The sequence below is a fragment of the Malania oleifera genome, chromosome 8 (genome assembly GCF_029873635.1).
Source record: "Malania oleifera isolate guangnan ecotype guangnan chromosome 8, ASM2987363v1, whole genome shotgun sequence".
NCBI classification, from domain to species: Eukaryota; Viridiplantae; Streptophyta; class Magnoliopsida; order Santalales; family Ximeniaceae; genus Malania; species Malania oleifera.
Window position 1 is genome coordinate 93677949 of NC_080424.1, and position 23694 is coordinate 93701642.

The 23694-nt window shown below is 35.6% G+C and overlaps 1 protein-coding gene across 2 annotated transcripts; it reads left to right on the top strand.

Moving 5' to 3' along the window:
* The first annotated feature begins 711 nt into the window (after positions 1 to 711).
* LOC131162424 (protein DA1) lies at positions 712 to 23694 on the top strand. Of its 2 annotated transcripts, XM_058118878.1 has the most exons (13): positions 734 to 843; positions 1257 to 1405; positions 2451 to 2602; positions 2865 to 2955; positions 5898 to 6069; positions 12326 to 12446; positions 12558 to 12641; positions 19539 to 19658; positions 19781 to 19993; positions 20475 to 20537; positions 20631 to 20749; positions 22682 to 22740; positions 23198 to 23694. In XM_058118878.1, exons 3-13 carry the CDS (start codon positions 2492 to 2494, stop codon positions 23512 to 23514), a joined length of 1470 nt encoding a protein of 489 aa, XP_057974861.1. In that variant the 5' UTR covers positions 734 to 843; positions 1257 to 1405; positions 2451 to 2491; the 3' UTR covers positions 23515 to 23694. The 2 variants fall into 2 exon arrangements, with proteins under 2 accessions (XP_057974860.1, XP_057974861.1); XM_058118877.1 differs by having other exon boundaries at positions 712 to 1405.

The following is a 23694-nucleotide window of genomic DNA, read 5'->3' on the forward strand; positions in this document are numbered from 1 at the left end:
AAATCATACATAAACTCTTCTTCTAGTAGCAAATGATTGGAATAATGTATTAAAGAAAGTCTTAAGTTTCACATCAATAACATTTGGGGGGAGGGGGTGTTAAATTCACATGCGGAAACCGTTCAATGAAAATCAGGATAACAATTTAGGAGAGTCATTTGGTATTAAATTCACATGCGGAAACCGTTCAATGAAAATCAGGATAACAATTTAGGAGAGTCATGTGAAAAAATTTAACATCAATATTGTTCTTATCTTATTTCTTATAAATAACAAACTAAATATCTCATATTCTTATCATTTGACAAATCAAATATAGAATTACAATGTTACTCCATTTAATTCAAATCTAAACTAATTTTGGATGGCAAAGCAACCATACATAATAACACAAATATTATGTTTACAAACCTCTTAGGATACAATGATACATACAAATAATATTAATAAGTGTTTAATTAAGTATTTAATTGTTGCATCCTTTTATGCGCATCCATACCCATATTTCTTCTTTGCAGAATTTGCAATTAACAAAGAACAAGCCCTCCCAAGATCGTGTTTTTTTTTTCACCAATTTTGGGATATAGCGGGTTGAGATTTGAGAATGTTGAAATTTTCCTTGGGATTTTCTTTCACTTTCTTTTCTCTTCTTTTCCGCGTTGCCCTCTTTTAGATTTCTAATAAAAATCCGACTTTTTTCTTTTTTATTAGGTGTCTCTGACAGACTTTGTCGCTAAAACTTAAAACCCCACCACCGGCGGACTCGCTTCCTCCGCTGAGCAAGCCAGCCAGGCAGCGGCTGCGTGTGCGCGCCGCTGAATGCATAAGCTACACAGCATTAAAGTAATCTTTTTTATTTTTATTTATTTTATTAAAACCTCTCACCGCTTGCTTTACGCTTTCTCTGAGAGAACGCTTTGAGAGGTTCTTTTGGTGGGAGTTGAAGCAAGGACCCCACAAGCAATATAAGACCTTTAACAATTGAAAGATGCTGAAAAATACCCAACTGGGTTTGATGCTCGTTCGTCAAACCCTTTTGGGTTTAGACAAAAAGCCATTAAGTTTTAAACTTTCACGCCTGCTTTGTTTTTGACTTTGAAAATTTTGCATACCATTCAACGATCTTCAATATTTTCTTTTTTGTACGTGTCCTCTGTATGTATTGGGATTTTTCTTCCTTTTCTGCATGCGAGGGATCTTCAATTTCTTCTTTGGCATTCTTTCCAATTCGTTTGAGCAATTTTTTGGGTCGGTAGATTCTCCTTCGCATTTAAAGAAATAAGGGGCATGAGCGAGAATATCTTTTCAAGGCTGTGATTGTTGCTTTTGAGCGAATTGGGATCTTTATTTGATCTGGGTCTCTTCCTGCTTTCACGGTTCCTGCAGGGTCCTAATCTCTTTTGAGGTGAGTCACTTGCCATTCTGATTCCTTCATCTTTTTGCTTTTCTTTTTTAATTGGAAATTGTGTGTTTAATGCCAAGAACACAATGAGCACATTGAGCTGGAAGATTCTACCTCTTTTGTGATGTTTAATTTCTTACAATAACTCGATGGGGGTGATTGCCTTATCCAAGCAGTGCCCCCGCGCCCCCCCACCCACCTTCCCCTCTTCTCCCTTTCACTTGGAGCTGAAACTTGTAGGACTGTAGCATGATGTTTGGTGAGTAATTTGGGGCATTATTTCTGTTTTTGTTGGTTTTGGCTATTGATGACGAATGTATTCAGTAGCTTGAATTAGATTTGGGCTCCTTATCGCTGGAGTCAGACAAGCATTATTTATTAAAACATGCTTGTTGAACTGTAGAGAGGTAGCGTGTGTAGTTTGCTTTGTTGTGTTAGTGATGTTTTCTTCTTCTTTGTTCTGAAAAAATGACACTTGATTGAATTGTATGATCCTTTGGTCATTTTATATTGAGGAGTCGAGTTGTGATCGCCCAACCTTTGCATATGCATAAATTATTCCAATTGAGCTGCAGCTTCTTAAGGTTTGGTTGATCTATCTTTTAGTCCTTAGAGGACCCTTTTATGAATCATAATCTGTCTAAAATTGTTTCATGGCCCCTTTTCCTATCATTTGGGGACTGGGGTCGGCTGTATGAAGACTTTTTCTCATTTTACGTATGAACTGCAGTATTCAATTACTGCGCTAAATTTTGAAGTACATGGAAGAAAACGAAGAAAAGTTTATTTGATGTCTTTTTGGAACTCGTTTTGGTACTTGCTTTTTTATGTATTTGTTCTCCCTGCAATGTTTCATTGTGTTGATATTTCTGCTGAAAAAGTAACCATTGACACTCTCTTTCATGGTTAGCAAGCATAATTTTTTTGCAAGTTTTATGTTCGTAGGTTTCAATAGGCTAATTGAAAATGTATAATGCCTTCATGGTGTCTTTCATTTTGTTTGTGATTATGATGTTCTCTCGTTTAAGTGGATAATTTTTTTGTGCAGGAAAAAGTTTCATTGGTAATGACCAGATAACATTTCAAATTATGGGTTGGCTTAGCAAAATTTTTAGAGGTTCAAGCCACAAAATTTCAGAAAGGCAATATTATGGGCCATATGGAGACAATATGGTCGGAAATGAACCTTCATGTTCAGGGGTAATTTCCTTTGCTTTTTGTTGTCATGGTTTCCATTCATTTCTATTATGGAGATCTTGCATTGGTAGTCAAATTGCTTTCTCATACGTCACTTGAGAAAATTGGATGTATTTATGTTCTTCGTATTTGCGAATGATGTTTAGTGGCTGCTTTAAATCAACATTCTTTACATAGATTGAATAGTTGTATTAGTGAGTTTTGTAAAATGGCCCACTGTTCTGTTCTCATCTTTCTGACACAGCATTGTGGGGAATGAGTGCAGGATGTGTGGTCAGAGCATGAGAATGAAGATATAGATCGAGCTATTGCATTATCCCTTGAGGATGAAGATCGGAAAGGAAAGCAAGTAATTGGTGAGTGATGTCACTATCAGGTGTGATCATGAGTGCTCTTGGCACTATAATATTATAATTGCTCTGGGGAAATTTATTTTATAACCCACTTGGAAACTATAATGAACAAGTGCTGTGCAAGTAGGCAGGAGAGTACACCATTGATATCACATGATGCATGTGGTTAAAATGTACCATGCCATATGCATATGCTGGTGTTATTTTGGGAAATCTTTCTGAGCAAACAATAATTTGCTAATGTGAGTTGCTAATACTATTTGTATCGCTGATAGTGCTGCCAGCAGATTTTATGTTCATGTTCTACTTTCTTGAAAAGGATGGAGCAGCAATTAAGGAATTCTTGTAGTTGGGTCCAAACATTCATATTTGGTTTTATATAAAATTCTCCCAATAATTCATATTTCTCGTTGGTATTATATTGATACAAGTTTTACAAAAAAAACTTCTGCAATTGATCTAATTGCATTTTAAAAAAAGTTTACTATTGTTAAGCTGTAAGGCTGCGTACTATAGACCTATTGTGGTCCACCCCTTCCCCGGACCCTGCATATGTGGGAGCTTTGTGCACCGGGCTGCCCCTTTAAGCTGTAGGGTCAAATTCAAAGTTGACCATATGGGTTCTGCTTGCCCCTCTGGAGATTATCACGAGGCAAACTGTGATAAAATTTTGGCCAGCAACTGACAGTAATTTAGGCCTTGATCTTCATGCTAGCGATATGCATCTATTTATGAGGGAAAAGAATGGTGGAAATGGATTTTTCCTGATCATTATACAATTTTTTGTGTATTTGGGAAACTCATCATTGAAAAGATTTTTTTTTCCTTGATGAGGTTTCTTATTTTAGTCAATATTGTCTCCTTACATCTAAACACATTCAAAAACTGGTTAATAATATTATTATGCTCAGGCCTGGCAGATCTGCTTACTAAAAAAATAAAGAAAATTAAAGAAATAACAGAAAAAGTGCTGGAATGGGGTGTCATAAATAATTGCAGATACTAAAAGCATGAAACATAATGGGGACTACTGAAAGATAAAGCCAAAGCAAATAAATAAGCAAGATCTGCCCAAATATCCTCAAGAGAAGGATTGGCCCAAAGAGGAGGGAACATGCCAATTGAGAGGAAGCACGGAATGAAAGTAAATTTCTCTAATCTTATTGCTGAACGTTGGAGCCCTTTTTGAGGCAGTTGACTTAAGATGAAAGTGCTCAATTCAGCTCATTCCTCAATCCTCAGCTGCGAGTCACTGGTGGCCAGTGGGGCCATGGTCAAGGAGCAGCCAAGGAAGAGGATAAGTCACTAGTGAATGATGGGAAATGAGAAGCAAGAGTTGTAGCAATGGAATGGTATCAAGCTGGGGAATAATTTTTATATGCTTTGTGATGCTCTTGGTCATGCCAATAAATGCAAATGCACCACAGTGCAGTGAAAATAATAACTTATTAACTTAGTGGTGCTTTCAAAAGAATTTTTTCTTCAAGTGTTTATTTGGATCAAGGGTTTTGTGTGGAGAAAGGAAAGGAAAGTTAAACAACAAGGAGCTTCATTTTTCATTATATTTTCTTTCTACAGGAAATACTATTAAAAATGACAATTGGTTCTAATATGACTAAAAATTATGAAAATTAAATGTTCATAGCAATTAGCATGTAAAATCAATTTTTTGTTCATTGATTATATATATATATATATATATATATAAAATTTTCTTTCACTTTTCTTGATAACTAGACATAAAAAAGTAAATTCCTTCATATTTTCCACTCCTTTCCCTAATGTTTTCTAAGTTCCAAAGGTTGCCTATATGATTTTTGCTAAATGTTTCCATGATTGCAAAATGGGGTGTTAGCATTGAGGAAAGTAGTATTTTAGTTTATTTCAGTTTCTAAAATTAAATTTTTTATTACCTAAGCATTGTAATTCGTAAGACTATAAAAGGCTTCTATTTACTAGTTTTATTCAGAGTTGAATTATAATTAATCAGCATTGGATGTTTTGTTATGCATCAGTTATTCAATGATTTATATTAATATTAAAAACAATGGACTAAATAAATGGTGCTGAAGCATATACTTTGGTTTTTCTTTATCTCTTGATTTTGCAACTTAATTGGACTTCAGTAGCTACTTTGTAGTTCATTTAATCTAGGTCATTCTCTATTGCAATAGTAAAAGTTTCAAGCTGTCAAATTATAGGTGCTGATTTAAGACCGCATCCAACTTCCTTCTCCTAGAACTGAGCATTTGAGCTGTATGATGAACCAAAATTTCAGTTAAACCATTTCCATATTAATCAAACCGAACCAAAAAAGGCTACCATACGAACTAAAAAACTGAATGATTTTATTTTCAACTTATCCAGTGGACTGAATTTAACCAATCTGCTTCCCAATTATCTTAAAATATTTTTTTAAGGTTATGCAAACCATAGATTGATCAAGAGAATTTAGTGCTGGGGAAAGCCATGGTGAACGTCTTAGTCAGCATCTAATTATATATTATAAAATATTACATGTGTCTGGGTGTGTGTTTTTATGTATGTACATATGTATATCGGTTAAATTGGTTAACTAAATTAAATCTTGGTTTGACATAATTGAATAAAAGTAATATTGTAATGAAAGAACTGAATTTCAAACCTTACCCGAACTGAATTAACTGAATATGGTTGGTGGTTGATTGGACTAGAAACTGTATTTAAAAAAAAAAAAAATAATACTTGTTTTATTTTATTTTATTTTATTTTTGATGGGCTATATCATTGACTAGTAATTGTCTTGGTATTGTGGCGATGTTAACTATTTTCCAATCAAATGAATCAATTTTTATTTTTGCTATTATATATTTTGAAAATTGGCTTAAAGCTTTACATTGTATAATTTACATAAATATGTTTCTCAAATGAATACACCTTAATAAGCTTCTCAAATGACTGGTTAGATGTTGAAACTCAGTTGGAGGAAGATGAGCAACTTGCCAGAGCTATACAAGAAAGCTTGAGTGTTGAATCTCCTCCTCAATATGGGAATGGACATGGTAATGGATATGGTAATGGATATGGAAACGGAAATATATATCAACCTGCCCCATTTCCTTATTCAACAGGGTTCAGGTATATGAGTGTTCCGTGTCAACAATTATGTTTTTTTTTTTTTAATTTAGTGGTATACTTACATCCATTCCTTGACTTTCTTAATTAATTTTTATGCATGCAAGTGCTTATAAGTTGATTTAATATGTACATAAAATTTTCTTTGCAAACAATAATTGGAATAGAGTCAGCAACCACTCTATCTTGCTCCTATATTTGTAATCTTTGTTTACCAGTCAGGCATGAAATACTGTTTTCCTTACGAATATGTTGTCTTGGTGCTAATTTTGAAGATTTGTTTTTAAATTTACTAACTCCTCCAAATTCTGTTAGTTTTTGGTTCCTAAAGTTACTCTGTATGTGATTCCTTAGATTAATGTGTTCACACTAGCTTTTTCCTATACCCTTATGTTTATGTTATTTTCTTATTTATTTTTCAAAAAATTCTGATTTGATTTATTTTCCAGTCCTAGTTTTATACATCAGGCCTTAGTCATGGTTTGTCTTATAATACCTTTTTCTTGGCAGGCCTAACATATGATGTCTGAGCTGATCTTTTATGGTTTATGCTTTTAATAGATAGTGACACTGCATGTATGTTCAAGGCATTATGCTGCCTATGACCACTTGTCTTGTATACATGGGATGCGTAACCATCACATAAATAGTATTGTAGGTTTTATTCTTGAGTAAGAAAAAGCCTTACTGTAAGAGCTAGGATAGCATAGAAAGGTCTTTAGGGTAGGGTGAATGTTCATCAGTTACAAAACTCACTAGTTATTATAATTGTGTTTTACTTACTTCCCTTGCTAAACACATGTTGCCTGTAGAGATGTTAATAATGAATTGCTTTGCTTTATAGTTTACCTTGCGACTTTTGTCTACTTTCATGCTTGTTCATTGATCTCGGTTAACTTTTTATTTGATAGTTGAGAATTTGTTTATGAGGTGAAAAATAATGGTATACTTTTGGCTGACTAGCTAAGAAAGAGTGCTATAACCAGTGTTGCACAACCTTTCACTAGGTGTAAAGCATGCAATACGTGATAGTTGGCATCAAAGCTTGGCTAATTGCTTCATGAATTTAGTGGCCTTCGTATTGTGGGATTGTGCAAAAGACCATGCCTATTGATATCGAAAGGATTGAGGCCTTAGAGGCGCAGGCTGAGATAACCAACAAAAGTGGGCATTCTATATTTCTTTATATTTAAGGTTTTTTAGTTTGGATTTCACTTTTAACCAATAAAGTGGTGAAAAGTAGAAAATGCATGTTGCTTCTTGCCAAAAGCAACTAAAGCAACCAAGATGACATCCCGTATGTATGTTATATTTAAATTGATTAAAATCTACTTAATACCATTTAAAGCTAGCATTAGTATATAGGACTTTGGAATCAAAACAAATGAATCTATATGTTCTTAAGAAGTTTGCTAATGCAAAAAATGAATTCATGGACATGGTGTCCATTACCCATTACACGACAACTGGGACCGGGGTACTGATACACTGACCATTACTGTTATTTAAAACCATGATACCAGGGCTATCCTTAACTTTGTCTCGTAGGTAGAAGCACAGATACTCAACTTGAACTTGGAGAAGGATTCAGGACGCATGAAAGCGGTTAACTGTAGGATTCCAAGCAAGGGACTGTGAAGTTTGGACAGTGGGCTGTGCTGATGGATAATTTTCAGGCGATACTTGGAATGTAATTTTTAAGGGAGACTAAGGTTGTACCAATGTTGTTGGTTCCCTTTGTATGATGGGAAATCACTCTTGCATGGTGCAAGTCATTATGAAGACAAGGAATGGCGAGAAGTTCCTCTTAGCCATGTAACTCAAGAAAGGATTGAGAAATTGTGAGCGGATATATCTTGCCATGTTGGTGGTGGAAGAAGAAGTAGGCCAAAAGCGGATGCGTTCTGCCATCCAATATGTGTTGGATGAATACAAAGTTTTTATGCCAGTCAAAGTTACTGCGCTACTTGCGTCCATGACAAGGGGTAGAGCATGGGATTGAGTTGCTACTAGGGGTGAAGCCTCATGCTAAAGGACCATTATAGGATGGTGCCTTTAGAGTTAGTCGAGTTGAGGAAGCAACTTGATGAGTTATGGGTAGCACGAATATGCATCCTTCAAAATCATCATTTAGAGCATCGGTGTTGTTTTAAAGGAAACATGATGGGAGCATGTAGATGTGTGCGAACTATCGTGTGAGTGATTATCTGCAACAATATCCCATTGCACTGATTATTGATTTATTTTATCAGTTAAGGCATGTAAAGTACTTCACCTGACTTGCTGTGCGGTCAAGCCAATATTAGGTGAGGATAGCATATGCTGATGAGCTGAATACTACTTGCGTGACATGGTACGAGGCATATGGATTCTTAGTGATGCCCTTCGGGTTGACGAATGCATCGGTGACGTTCTACACACTTATGATTTAGGTGTTTCATGACTATCTTGATGAGTTTGTTGTGGCGTACCTTGACAACATAGTTGTCTATAGTTCTACTCTAGAAGAATATGAAGAGCATCCATGGAAAGTGTTCGACGAGCTAAAGGACTAAAGAGAGAGGAACATCAAATTCATCGATCTTATGGTTGAACAATGTTGTATCTGAATCGATATAGAGAAGGTGATAGCTATTCAAGATTGGAAGTTCCCAATGTTAGTGAAGGAGCTACATTTCTTTCTTAGACTCGTCGACTATTATCAAAAGTTCATGGAGGATACTTAAGAAGAACCACCCCATTGACCTGAAGAAAGGTTATAGGAGGAATTGGACAGATAAGTGTCAAGGAGCCTTTGATTACTTGGAAAAGCCTTTGACATGAGATCTAGTAGTTGCTCTTGCAAACATCATGAAGCCCTCTGAGGTACTGACAAATGCATTACGCTTAGGAGCTCCAACCAAACCCAGCCGCTTATCAGCATTTCGAGAGCTCGACTAAGTAAGAGATTGTTCAGGCTCATTTGTTATTTAGATGAGCACTTCTCAAGCCCACTTTTTAGGCTCATTTGCTAAACGAGCTGAGTCTAAATATAGTCGGGCTTGGCTTGATTTGGCTCAATTTGGCTCGTGAACAACTCAATTAAGCTTGATATGGATTCAATTAGTTTAGTACTCAATTATTTGTTTAAATTGTTAATTCAGCTATTGCTTTATTCACAAATATAGTAAGCTTAAAGTGTTGGTTAATTAAGATATGTGGGGTAGGGGGTTTATATAGAAAGAGGGAAGACCTCGAAAGACTTCCATCTTCCAATGTGGGAATGGGAATTGGGAGTTAAAAGTGGGGTAGAGAGCTGCAACAAAAGGATCATGAGCTGCAACCTGCCCTTTTAAAGAATGGCTTGAAAGATAATCCTTAGTGCTTCTTGGGGAAAGATTGGTCCACACTTAACAACTTCAAACCTGAGGGTTCAATTCCAAGTTTAATATACAAAAATGGTTTCAATTTGAGGAGGGAAGATTCATCTGTAAATTGAATGGGGCTACCTTCCAAGGAGAAACCATTCTTTCAAAATCTACTAATGATCTCACCAACCTGAATACCATTAAATCCAAAAAAGAGATTAGTAATATCAATCTGCCTCTGTGAAACACTGACATCAATTACTTTCTTCCGATTTTTTCAGCAGCCAAACATCTTATCTAAGGATTTAACATGAATTTTAGAAGAGAAGAAGAGTTGAAAGTACAATCAACGTCGCTTCGGACACCATTAGGTTTGATCATGATGTAGGTTTTTTCCATCTTGCTTGGGAGAACTTTGTCCCACACTGAAAATGCAACAAAAGGATCAGCTCTTTTATTTCTTATAAAAGCCATTGAGCAAGGTGGATGCACATGCCCATTCTTGGCATCTTCCCCCCCCACCCCCTTTGGTGGGCCTGCTACTTTGTGGGTCTATCTAGTTTTAAACTACTGATTTTTATTTAAAGGTAGCAAAGTGGCTTGGGTTGGTTATGTTCATTCTTAGTTTAGCCTAGAACTAAGCCGAGCCTTAATTGAGCCCGAGCCATTATTTTGTACTCCAAGCCAAGCTTGAGTCTAGCCTTTTGAGCTCAAATCGAGCCCAAACTCGAGCCTACCTCTTCCTCTGCTGAGCTCAGCTTGAACATGTTGAGCTTGGATTGGCTTGGCTTGTTTGCAGCTCTAATTAGGCTATTGGTGGAGTCTTGTTACAGGTGTTCTTGTTGCGTATGATAGTCATGAAGTTAGTGAAGCTGAGTGGAAGTACATATCTCAAAAGAAGGAGATGCTAGTGGTGTACATTGTCTTCATATGTAGAGGTATTATCTACTTGGGTCAAAGTTTATGGTGATAACAGATGACTCGTCAATCATTCCTTTACACAACATAAGTTATTCCCTAAGTAGGTCCATTGGCAAGAATTCTTGGTAGAGTTTGATTTCTCATTTGAGCATGAGGCGGGACAAATAAACCAAGCCGCAGATGCACTGAGTTGGAAGGTCGAGCTTTGGCCTTACACCTGGTAACACACTTGACAATAAGTAATGATATCACAACAATACAGCAGCGTGTTAAGGAGAATATTCTCCAATATCTAGTTGCCCAAAATCTCATGAAGTTGGTGGAAGCGGGCGCGATGCACTAGTTCTAGATAGAGAATGGATTTTTGTTAATGCATGGTAACCAACTCTTTGTTGCTTAAGCTAGTGATCTGAGGAAAAAGACACTATTGAGAGTGTTATGAGACCATTCAAGCAGGCCATCCAAGATGGTGTGACACTTTGGCATTGCTGAAGCATAGGTACTACGGGCCACACATGCATGATGAGCTGGTTGTGTGTACCTAAACTTGTTTTAACTGTTAGCAGGGCAAGGTCAAGCAAAAGAAGATTGCAGAGCTGATCTTCAAGTACCAATGAGACGTGGGAGTGTGTCTCACTTGATTTCATCAAACCTATGTAGAATTAGGGGTACAGAGTCTTTACTCGTGGTTTTAGATAGGTTTTTTGAAATATGATATTTTCATATTTGCATCAAAGTACTGTTCGATAGAGGAGATGACCCACTTGTTTTTCAAATGTGGTGAAGTATCGGGTTGTTCACCAAGACATTATTAGTGATTGAGACACAATATTCACAAGGGACCTTTGGACAAAACTTTTTAGAATCCTCAATTTATAACTTAACATCTTTTCGAGCTACCACTTTTAGACAAATGGACAAATGAAGAGATTCAATTGGCTACTAGAAGAGTACTAGATCCATTTCGTCATCGCTAATTAAAAGAATTGAGTGTAGCTACTTGACATGCCTTAGTTTTGTTTCAATGCCTAGAATAGCTCAACAACCAACAAGAGTCCTCTTGAGCGTGTAACTGGCCAGCAATTGATGTTACCTGATACAGTGTATGACTCGTATATAAGGAAAGAGTATGAGAGCATACATCTTCACCAATAATGAAGACAAAAAATCGGAGATCATACGAGCTTACATGGAGAAAGCTTCTAGGAGGATGAAAAAGTGGGTAGATCAAAGGAGAAGACTGTTGCACTTCAATGTGACTTGGTGCTTGTTAGGCTTCATCCAGAACATATCATAGGGTCAAGATAGGAGACTGCAAACATGAAGAACCAGCTCCAATCTTGGTCAAAGTTAGGAAGGCTTGTTACAAGGTTGATCCTCTATCTTGAATGAAGGTGCGTCTTGTATTTCATGTTAGCTGCCTCAAGCCATTCATTGCGGACACTGAATATCCAAGCAAAATTTAGTCAACCATAATACTGCTGAAGACATCATCACCTGACAACAGAGAAGTTGAAGGCATCCTTGCAGACAAAGAGTTCACATCAAGGGAAAGCAGCACAAATTCTTAGTGAAGCGAAAAGGCCTTGAAGATAAAGAAGTTAGTGGAAAACCTACAATCATTTGTGGACAAAGTTGAAGAGTACTTAGGGTCAAGAGTCTACAACGATGGCGATCATATAAGTGGGGGAGAATGTCACGAGCCAAGCTTGTTCAGGGCATTAAGCTTGCCTGTGACCACTTGCCTTTTACACATGGGATGGGTAATCATTGTGTAAATAGTCATTGGAAACAGTTTATATCTGGGAGAAGTTGTTGCTTTCCTGTGCATTTATATAAAACTGCCTGCTGCAGTGTCATAGAATTACTAATGAGGCTTCACATTTACTGTCATTTATTAGGCTATATGGTCTTAATTTTTTGATAATTTATTTTGCATTATTACATTAAACATCATTACAAAAATGTTTTTTTGTTATATTTTTGGGCAGGATTTGTGCTGGTTGCCGTACTGAGATTGGTCATGGACGATTTCTTAGTTGCATGGGTGCAATTTGGCATCCAGAATGTTTTTGTTGCCGTGCTTGCCACCTACCAATTTCTGATTATGAGGTGCAAAAAATATTATTAACTGGATGCCAGATCATTTTACTTTAGTTCATTCTAATTTGGTATTAGTGGTTCCCGCTTCTATTAACATGCTCATATGTCTTCCTCCTGCAGTTCTCTATGTCTGGTAGTTATCCTTATCATAAATCTTGCTACAAGGAGCATTATCACCCGAAATGTGATGTTTGTGGGCACTTCGTGAGTATCTTTCCTGTTTAGAAAATGTTTCCTTGATTTTGTTTTCCAGAAGCTGGTTCTAATTACTTTCTATATATTAATGGTCAATTCCAGAATAAGTGTAATATCATGCTTACTATACCAATTGAAAGCTACATTATGGTCTGAAATGCGAGCTATAACAAATTCATTAGTCTACCAAAGAATGAAAACTTATTTAATATTTTCTTTTCTCGAATAATATTGAGTTTTCAGCAATAAAAATGAACATGAAGTACATGTGGGTGCATTTAAGGTTATATGAGAGCTCATGATGTGAAAAGAGATTCAATAGCGACTAATTCCATAAGAAATTTTAGATCATTGTGTGGGTTTGTCTTAGCTGTAGATGGAATCACTTGGGCCATTCTAGGAGTTGAATAGGTTATAGGGAAAAAGTGGATGTCAGTCCAAATATTTTACTGGTGCATCAACCTATATTTGCTTCTGTTTCACTACAAAAACCAACCCTTTACTCCCGCTAAGTGGGGTCAGCTATATGAATCCTATTTGCCATTCCACACAATTTAGGCAATATTCTTTGAAGGTTGGAGTCTTGTCATATTCTTATTTACTAGCTCAGTCCCAAGTTATTCATGTTTGATGTATGTTGCTATTGTTATTGAATGTTACTACACCCCACCTCTCCTGCTTGCTCAGGTAACTTGTGTGCATGTTGCCTTCCTTGTATGTGATAGTCATTTGTTGGGCTCCACTTTGGAATTGATGTCTAATTCCCTGTCGCCTGCCCAAACCATATATAGTAGGGATGGACAGTTGTGGCTATTCGGAAAGATTGATGGATTGAAAGACCTTAATATCTCCGGATGGTGTTGCCTATAATTGTTGAGTGTGATGAAGCGTCCAATTTATACATCAGGATGATTCTGATTGGAATTCTGATTTAATAAGTTCTTTGTTGCCTTTTGATACAAAACTAGTTTTGCAAATTCTGTTTGGCAGATTTAATTTAGAAGAGAAGACAAGCTTATGTGAAACTGAAAAAGGGGCGAGTGTGCAACTCAAAGTTTGTATTAGTAATTGAATAGCTCAATTTGGTGGTAATTGATCCTAAATTTGAAGCTTATTAAGGCTCGAGTATGGTATTTTTTTTATTGAATGTTACTGTAATCTCTATTAACAAGCTCAATTTTCTGGAGGGATTGGTCTACCCCTCCGGTGGCCCTCCCCTTCCTACTGCCTCTCACAACAACTAAATAACCTTAATCTTGGAGGCTTGCAGTGTTACTTGATGTATGTTGAACAACCTTAACCTTCCCTTATCTTATCTTCAAAATGTGCTAAATCCTCACGATATCCTTTAGTCCTACTCTACACCTATCTTAGCACTCTCATTTATGCTACCTTTTAACTTCTTGGATGCGATGTTTCTGAGTGGTTCAACATTCTGATCTATATAGCAACTTGTAGCCACCTTCAAGTACTTTCCTTTAAATTTTAAAGGCATTCTACGATCACATAAAATGCTTGAAGCACTTATTTGTTTTACCCAATTTTCTTTTCTCCATTTATCATGTCTTCAATTTCTTTTTTGATTACAAAAAAAAAAAAATTATTATTGAGAAGAAAGAATCACAATGGTGGAGGATAAAAATCCTCCGAGAAGAAAAAAGAAGAAGGCGAAAAAAAAAAAAAATTACATTAGATTTGCCTTCCAATTTGGATATCCTCTTCAATTTCTCTTTCAACTTTCATAATATAATTGATCCAAGGTACTGAAATACTGGTACAATGAATTTCTTGACCATCAAATTTAATATTTTCTTCATTTTCCCTCCTATTGACTGAAAGTGCATTTCTTGTATTCTGTCTTGCTTCTACTTATCTTGAAACCTCTAGATTTTAAAGCTTGTCGATCTCTCCATAATTCTGAATGACATTCTATTCTACTTCTACTTTTATCAATCACAACTGTACCATTTGCAATAAAATACACTATGGAACCTCAAATTTAGATGTTTCTTGTAAGTTTATATAACTAAAGCAACATAAGCCATGCCTCTATTTTTTCTGAGTTGCCCTTTTTTTTTGGGGTACGATCTCATATTACAATAAGTTCTCTTTTGAGTTGAATTAGGAGCATGGTATTAAAAATCGGAGCGTAGCAGTGTTATCAAGTGTGAATGGGCCTATTACAGGGTGATCTAATGGATGTGCAACTTTCTGCATTGTCTGTTATGGTGCTGTTATGGTTTCATAATGTCCTTATGCCAGGCAATCAGTACAGAAGGGTCTTTTGACCCATTTTTTCCTCAATTCTTTTTAGCTTTCTTTGTTGTCTCTAAGGCTATGAAAGAGAGTACAAGATATCTAAGCTTATTTGGGCATCAAAAAACAAATTTGAAGACTTTTGAATTTCTTAGGGCTTGTTTGGAATCATTTTTGTTTGTTTGTTCGTTTGTTTGTTTTTGTTTTTTTTTTTTCTGCACAGTGAGAAAATAGATTATGAAAACATGTTTGCTTATGTTGCTAGTTTTTTTGTTTCTATTGTCAATTTTCAACTATTTTTTAAAAAAACAAAAATTAGATTTTGTGATTATCAGTTGTTTTGTTGTTGCCATAATCATTTAATATCCAGAATTAACTTTCATGGATTAAATCATTGATTTTATGTATAAATGTATAATTTTATTTAAAATAAAATAAAATTATCATATAAATTTAAATATAATTAAAAATAAAAATATCCATACATTTTCAAAAAATTTAAAAACAAAAATAATCCTTAAAAAAATATTTTTACTATTTTTCAGTTGTCATGTACTGATGTACAATAAGATTATTCTTGTAAAATGAATTCTGAAATATAATAATTTTGCAAAATAATTATAATAAATTTTATTATAAAATATTAAAATTTTATTCTATTGTAGTTTTATTATTTTAATTGTTATTTGATTCATGGAAAAAAATGAGCATTTGTTCAATCAAGTTTTTTAATTTTTTTATAGTTTTGCAATTATTAGCCAAACAGATTGCTGGTTTGTGGTTTGTAGTTTATGTTTCTTGTTTGTAGTTTCGTTTGTTCTTTTTCATTTTCATAATTTTTGACAGTGTTACTAAATAGCCCCTAAAATTTCTAAGAAATAAACTGTTATGATGTTCATTTTTCATAACGTTTATGATCTCTTACCTTTATAATCAAATATAGTTGTGAAAACTGACTGCTATAGGGCTTTTTTCACCAACAGTGACTTGAAAACCAAGTTAACATTCAATGATGTAATATTTGTTGCATGTAGGTCGATTAATTTACTAAAATTTAATCAAAACAGTATTTAAGGTTGGGGTCAAAACGTGTGAACAAGTGTGTTCTCTACAAGTTACGCAAAAAATGAATTCGTAGATGCAGCAAAATGTTACCTGTTATGTGTTAGGAATATACGAACAAATTCCCGAAACCTGTGAGAAACAAATAGAGAAAGAATAACGCCAAAGAAAAATTCAATCACACGCACAAGACAATATTTACGTGGTTCGGCAATTTTGCCTACGTCCACGGAGTTGCAGGGATTTCAATATTATCAGGAAGAAAGCACAGAGAGTGTGGCGATACAATTCTCTCGCTCTCGTTCTCTCTTGCGGATACAACCACTTAAAACCCTAATCACCCGAAAGCACCCTTTTATATGTTGCGCCTAGGGTTCCGTTCCGAATGGGCTCCAAAAAATTTTCCATGGACTAAGCCTTAGGATAGAAATCTCTAATTAAATAGAGGTCGAGTCGTCATCCAAATCAAAACATAACTAGGCTCCACAAAAGCCCAACATTATGTAATAGTTGTGACAGCCACAACCATTATGCCGCAACCTTATTATTACGCTGACCATTACTGTATTTTTAAACCATGATTAGGGTTTGTGCTTTGGCTGAAATCCAACCTATTGGTGTTCTGTGTGCCTTCCTACTTGTCTAAATATTTTCTATTTTGGTGGAATTAAGACCTAGTTGGTTCATAAGCTCACTAGGTATAACTGTGAAACCTTATTTTATATTTTTTTTAAGTAAAAAAGGGTGAAAACTTAAGGGGCTGTTTGGTATTAATACCACTATTAAAAATTATAGAATGGAAAACAAAGAACAAAAATTGAGAATTAGCGACTTGTTTGGTTAATATTTCTAAAACTAAACCAATTGAAAACCTAATTGAACTTTTATCCTTGAATCAATTAAAAAATTGATTAAAATAACAAAATGCAAAAGAATATAAATTAGAAAGTATTATAATGAACATAGAAATTAATTATAATTATTTTTAGTTAATTATTATATTTTTAAACTCACTTTTTAGTGCTTCAAGAAAAATCCTATTGTACATCACAATTGAAAAATTGTACAATGATTTTTTAAATGACTTTAATTGTTTTTTTCAAAATTTTAGAAAATTTATGGATATTCTTGTTTTAATTCTATTTAAACTCACATTGTCATTTTATTTTAATTTGCATTAAAAATTTGGGTGAAATGAATGATTTAATCCACAAAAGTCAAATTTGGATATTAAAGTACTATAGCAATAGGTTGCCACCATTGAAAATCATAAAATTTGATTTTTGGTTTTTGCTAAAACTAATAGCAGAAACGAACTACATAAATAAACTCATTGTCATGACCTGATTTTTAACTGCACAATAACAAAAATAGAAAACAAAAAATAAAAATGATACCAAACAGCCCCTAAGCACCCCAATCAAAAATAATTAGCAGACCATCAGTGTAGACATTAAGCTGATAAGGAAGGAGAGTTCGCTATTTCTAATGTTAGGATTTTACTGTAGTATAGTGCAGATGCATGTATTACTAATGTGCTGTGCATGTGCATGCATGATGCTTGTCAGCTTGATTGCTGGAATCTTTGTTGTCAATGGCGCTCCTCTATTTCGACTATGATTCCACTCTAATTCAAATCTTGCAAGATTTGCAATTCTTGTGATGAAAGTATATTGTGACAGTCTGCGCAATCTTCAGAAAATTATGAGTTTTAAAAAGCTCCAATCTTCATGTATGAAAGAACTTCTTAGATGAAAAAAAGAAAGAAAAAAGGGTATATTAGCTGCATAACTTAGCATAGAAAATTTTGTAATACAAATTATTAATAATATTTGCACGTTGGAGAAATTATTAATAGTACTATTTTAGAGAGAGAGAACCTACAATGAACAAACTAAATAATGGACAGTGAAGTTACATAACCGTTTAGTAATAGTAGTTTGCAATTCAACATTTCAGTTTCTTTATTCAACATATCATCAGCACTCAAAACACAATATATGCACACACAATCACTTACAAATAGCAAAATGCATAAGCCTCAGCAAAAAAAGCATAAGGCTGCACCTTTTGTGCAAATAGCCAAATACGTAAGCTTTATTGTGATGTATTTGCCTTTTTCGAGTTTGGTATTCTAAACTATGCCTCTGAATTTTGGGTACGCCTAGTCTTAATTTGAGCCTTGATGTATCTTTTAAAGCATTGTTGAGTGCATGTCGAGTGCACATATGCATGTCCACACCTGTAAGTGCTTGTTTGCTGAAAACTTGACCCTTTGATCCTTACCCTCCATTGCTTCTATTTTGTGATATATACCTATTTAATAAATGAAAGAAATGAAGCAGCTGGAAACGAAATGCAAATTTGCATATAGTATGTGTATGTGTGTGTATATATATATAGGTCCAAGGGAGTCCCTTGCTGGGGGGGAAGGGAAAGTGATGGAGAGCGTGCAGGGTGAATCAAACTCATGAACCTGAGGTAATGGGCGGGGGTGAACAAAGAATAGAGGATGAGGAGGCCATGATGAAGAGGACTTGGAGATTGGTTGTGCCCCTAGCTTTTCCAAAATCCAATGAGATTGGAGGATTCTTTGTTTTGCTTTGAAATTTCATAATATTGATTCGTTTTTTTATTTGCTTTTTAGTTTTTTTTTTCCTGGATTTTTCCAGTATTCAGATGGGAGATGTCTTATTCTCCATTTTGTAAATTGTTTTCTTGTTAATGAATCTCTTCTTTTTCTATCAATATATATATAGACTCACAGACCTACTGAGAATTATTAGAAAAAATGTACATTCAGCTTCAAATAGGATATATTTAGCCAACATTTTAAAGTGTTCAGGACGGGATAGATCATGCACTCTGCATGTAGAGAGATTAAACTACAGGGATCAGGATCATTAAATAACACAATCACTATTTTTAAACTATTACTTTCCTTTTTTGAAGAATGAAAGTAAGGTATTAATAAAAGAAGAAACATGAGAAGCCAATGGGCTAGCTCCATGGCTTAGCAGCCCTTACCATGGCTATGACTTATGGGTTCAAGCTCCGTCCACCACAACCCCCAACCCCCGCTCCCCCCCAAAAAAAAAAATCCCTGTTCCCATAACAGCAAATTAAGGAAGAAACATGAGCTAGCAGCAGGTGTAAACTGCTGGGAAAAATACAGCAGAAACAGATGATTGAACAAGTACAAAGAAAAGAGAGGAAAGAAATGGAGGAAAAACTGCAGATACAATGAATTCAAGACCATCTGAAACTATGCCCATTTTCTTGCTCATAAACAGTTGAGTAACAAGGAGCTCCAGATTATTGGGATTATTGCTGTGTGCAAACTTAGCAAAATTATAGATTCAAGAAGTCTTCTTTGGGAGGGCACATTCTTCTAAACCGGATCATTTGTTGTTGTGCGGGGGTGTTTCTCTGTTATTTGGAATTTCCAATAGTGTGCATCATCTTTAAGTTTGGCACCGTGCATTGTTTACAGAATTAGAGTGAAAACATATTTAGTTGTACTCTTCCATCTGATATTTTACTTATTGTCGGTTTTTTTTTTGGAATGCATATTTTTTTATTTTGCAGATTCCAACAAACGTTGCTGGTCTTATTGAATATAGGGCACATCCTTTTTGGGTCCAGAAGTACTGCCCATCTCATGAGCATGATGGAACCCCTCGGTGCTGTAGCTGTGAGCGGATGGAGGTCAGTTTGAATGAAATACTTCTATATGCGAGAAAGGGCCTCTTTGAGCTTTCGAAGGAAACTGTTCTTGACTGTTTTCCGAAGAAGGTTGATAACATCAAACTTGTGCTCATCATATGCAGCCACGAGACACAAGATATGTTAACCTTGATGATGGTCGGAAGCTCTGCCTTGAATGTCTGGACTCTGCAGTCATGGATACCGATGGATGTCAGCCTCTTTATCTTGATATACAAGAATTTTATGAAGGTCTGGGTATGAAAGTGGAACAGCATGTACCATTGCTTCTGGTTGAGAGACAAGCACTAAATGAAGCCTTGGAAGGAGAAAAGAATGTAAGGCCAAATGTACTAGACCAGATTTCCTTATAAATATATAGGACATTGTCCTTTAGCAACGATTGGCATGATGGAAAATTCATGTGAAACATCCCGTGTTTTCCCCTTTTAGTACATCTCCGTGGGGGCAGCTATATCTAATGTCTATTTGAACACTTACAAAAGATCCATTTTTATTTATTAATAAATGTGCAAATGAAATGCATTGTGCCTTTTGCTACCTATTATAAAACTTCTTGCTTTATTGTTTTATCCCTGTGGTTTTCCACATACATGTATAAACATGAGCAAAGTGAACGTATTATTTCAACTTATAAATTCGCAAGAAAAGAAAGAAATTCATTTATATCTTGATGTCCTATACCTTGCCTCTCTTTAAGTGTGGTACTCATTTTTGCTTCTGTAAATTATATCAATTTATTTATTATTGTTTTTTTAACTTTAAAATTTAGCTTCTTATCTTCTTTGGCATCCATAGGGGCATCATCACATGCCGGAGACAAGAGGACTCTGCCTTTCTGAGGAACTAACTGTCAGCACTGTAAGAATACTAATTCTGTTCCTGGGTTTGAGTTTACTTTCATGTAATATTTGGTTAAAATTTTATGAATTGTTTACCTTTAAAAAATGTTAGGTTTTGAGGCGGCCAAGGATGAGAGCAGGAAACCGAGTCATGGACATGACAACAGAACCTTATAAATTGACACGTCGTTGCGAGGTGACCGCAATTCTCATTTTGTATGGCCTTCCTAGGTATTGAATCAATATCTCTTCTTTCTGTTCGACTTATACCAGACAGAGACTCTGCACTGCACTGGAATGAAAAATCATTTAAAAAGTGAGAGTGAAAAGGGATCTTGTTCCCAAAATGTGAACTGCACAAGAAGGGAAAAACTATAAAAATAAATAAAGAGTATGACCTAAAATTGGAAGCTTAAAATCAATGGTGAAGCTGGAAAGTTTCGTGTTGAGAAATTCATAATTGCTCTAAGCCTGATTTAGATAAAGGAGGATGTCAATATCAGAAAGAAAAGAGAAAATGGGGGGTGGGGGGACTATTTCGGAGGAGGGCAGTGAGTATGATAGTGAGTTTTCTTGTAATAGTGGCCTGTTATTGGATGAGATTCATGAATGCTTCTGATCCTTCTTACGCTCTTGGGGATATTTCTTACACGCTTTCATCTCTGCTTGAAGGTTTGGACTTTTGTATCTATCTTTGAGGAAGGGGGATTGGGTGTAAACTTGGCTGTAACTAATCAATGCAGGGATGGGTTATTACATACTCCTGTGGAAGAGTTTAGTGTGCAAGATGTTGGTGCCCAAAGATTTTTGGATGATATGGGATTGAGGATGGCTGATCCTGGAGGGAATAAAGTTCGATTGGCTGGGCCTAAAATAAAAGTGACTAAAGCTCAGAGAGAACTAACAAGATTAAAGAGCTCTCTTAATTACAAAAGGAAGGGCTTTAAGAGGGGTTTTCTTAATTAGGGTATGGTAATTTTCTATTTTTTTTTAAAAAATTTCTCTTGTTTTCTTTTGATTTTTCTGCTATGAAGTTTTCTTTTCCTCTCCTAGTTTGTAATTCCCTCTTCTCTTTCTTAATATAGTTTTTTTTGCAGCAAAAACAATATTCATAAACCACAAGACAAGTAGGATTTACAAATTAATTGATATATGCCTTCTTTCACAAGCATAGGATTTTATGACTGGAGAACAATTTCATGCTAAGACTATATGATTAAAAGATTGTGTGTCAAATGGTAAATACATCATTGTCCTGAATTCTGATTATGCTTTAGAAAATTCATGATCAAATTGTTTCTCTCTTGGTTAAGTGATATGACTATTGCCTTCACCTAATGTGGTTGGGCTTCAAAACGATATCAAAGCCTAGGGTGCAAGGGAGCCCTGTGTATTCTTATGCACACGATTCTATTCCTCCATCTATCAGCTATTGCTTTGATTAGGATTTGGACCCATAGCCTTCAGCCTGTGTGGCTGGGCACACTTTCCCTACTTTTTGCTCTAAGAGATAGCCTCGGGCATTGGGCTGGCCTTTTTCTAAAGAAGAGTGGGTGAGAGCTGTTATACTCAAAGAATATCTACGTGTGGCTTTAAGTGGGATAACAGTTACTGATATTCTGCTAGAGCCTGGAAGTTGATGTTCAGCGAAGACTGCTGGGAAAGATTGTTGTCACCATGTGTGTTTTTTTATTAGACTGCAAGAAATAGGAAGGAATATTTTGTGACTTGACATTTTGGTTTCTGTGAACGTTTTAATAATCTGGATATTTTCTTGAGAAGGTATCTTTGAATCATTTGTTGTTGAAAACATGTAGAATAAGCATGCATTATTTATTTTTTATTTTTTTAATTTTTGTTGGAGAGGAGGTGGGGGAGAGAGCAAGAGAGTGAGTGAGAATGAGAGCTGCCTAGAGGCCTGAATTGGGGAGCTTAATTTTCTTGTATTAGCTAAAACATATAAGTGGTGAAAACCAGGCTTCAGCATCTTGAGTATCCTGCACATTTTCTCCATCTCTTCTTATACATCTTAACTGTTGACAACTAGAAAAGGATGTCAAATGTGGCATCATGGTATCAGTTTTTCAACTTAAAATTTACACACACATGTAACCTCAATAGAATTTTTTTTCCAAGTATGATGGGAAAACTTTCTGCATACAGGTTGCTTACTGGGTCAATCCTGGCTCACGAGATGATGCATGCATGGCTGCGGCTTAAAGGTGCTCCCACTGTCCCTCTTGACTCTTAGGGGGCATTTAGAAATCAAATGAAAATAAATTCATTTACCTTCTGTTTGTGAACATGGAATCAGTGTTTTGTCCAATTTCATACGGTTTGAAAGCCAAGGCCTTGATTCCTGTGTTCCCAAACACAGTATTTCATGGTTTTTGATGAGCCTGTTTCGTTTCCTACAGGTTTTTTCTCGGTCTTTTTTCTTTAATCATAAAAGAGGCGACTTTAGGATTTCAAACAACATCAATTATATCATTAATTGTGACTTGTGTGATGGATTCAGTTTTGTATTATAGTATTCAGTTTTGTATTATAGTCTGTTTCTCCAAATGTATTTGTCCAAACAGATTGCGCCATTTCATTCTGGCCGTGCCTCCAGTTTGCTAATTTGATTTGCAGTTGTTTTCCTTACTCTCACAAAGTCAGTTTTTGTTTGCTTGAAAGGTTACCGGACTCTTAGTCAAGATGTTGAAGAAGGCATCTGTCAGGTGCTAGCTCATATGTGGTTGGATGCTGAGCTGATGTCTGGATCAGGCAGCAATCTCGAGTCAACCTCATCTTCCTCGGCATCCACATCATTCAAGAAGGGTGCAAGATCTCAATTTGGAAGGAAGCTCGGGGAGTTCTTCAAACACCAGATTGAAACAGATACCTCACCAATTTACGGGGCAGGATTCCGGGCTGGTAATCAGGCAGTGCTTAAATATGGTCTTCAAAGCACTCTTGAACATATTCGACTGACGGGGAGCTTTCCTTATTGAAGTTTTGAGCCTTCAAGTTGGTCCTCCTTCCTGCGAAGGAGTTGCCTTCCGTATCAGATTAAAAGAGCATACAAATCACATCTTTATAGAGCAGTTTTGAGAAGTTCTCAATTCTTTATCTTACTCTTGTAGTCTTAACAAATATTTTTTTTATATTATTAATTTAATTTGTTTTTTCCA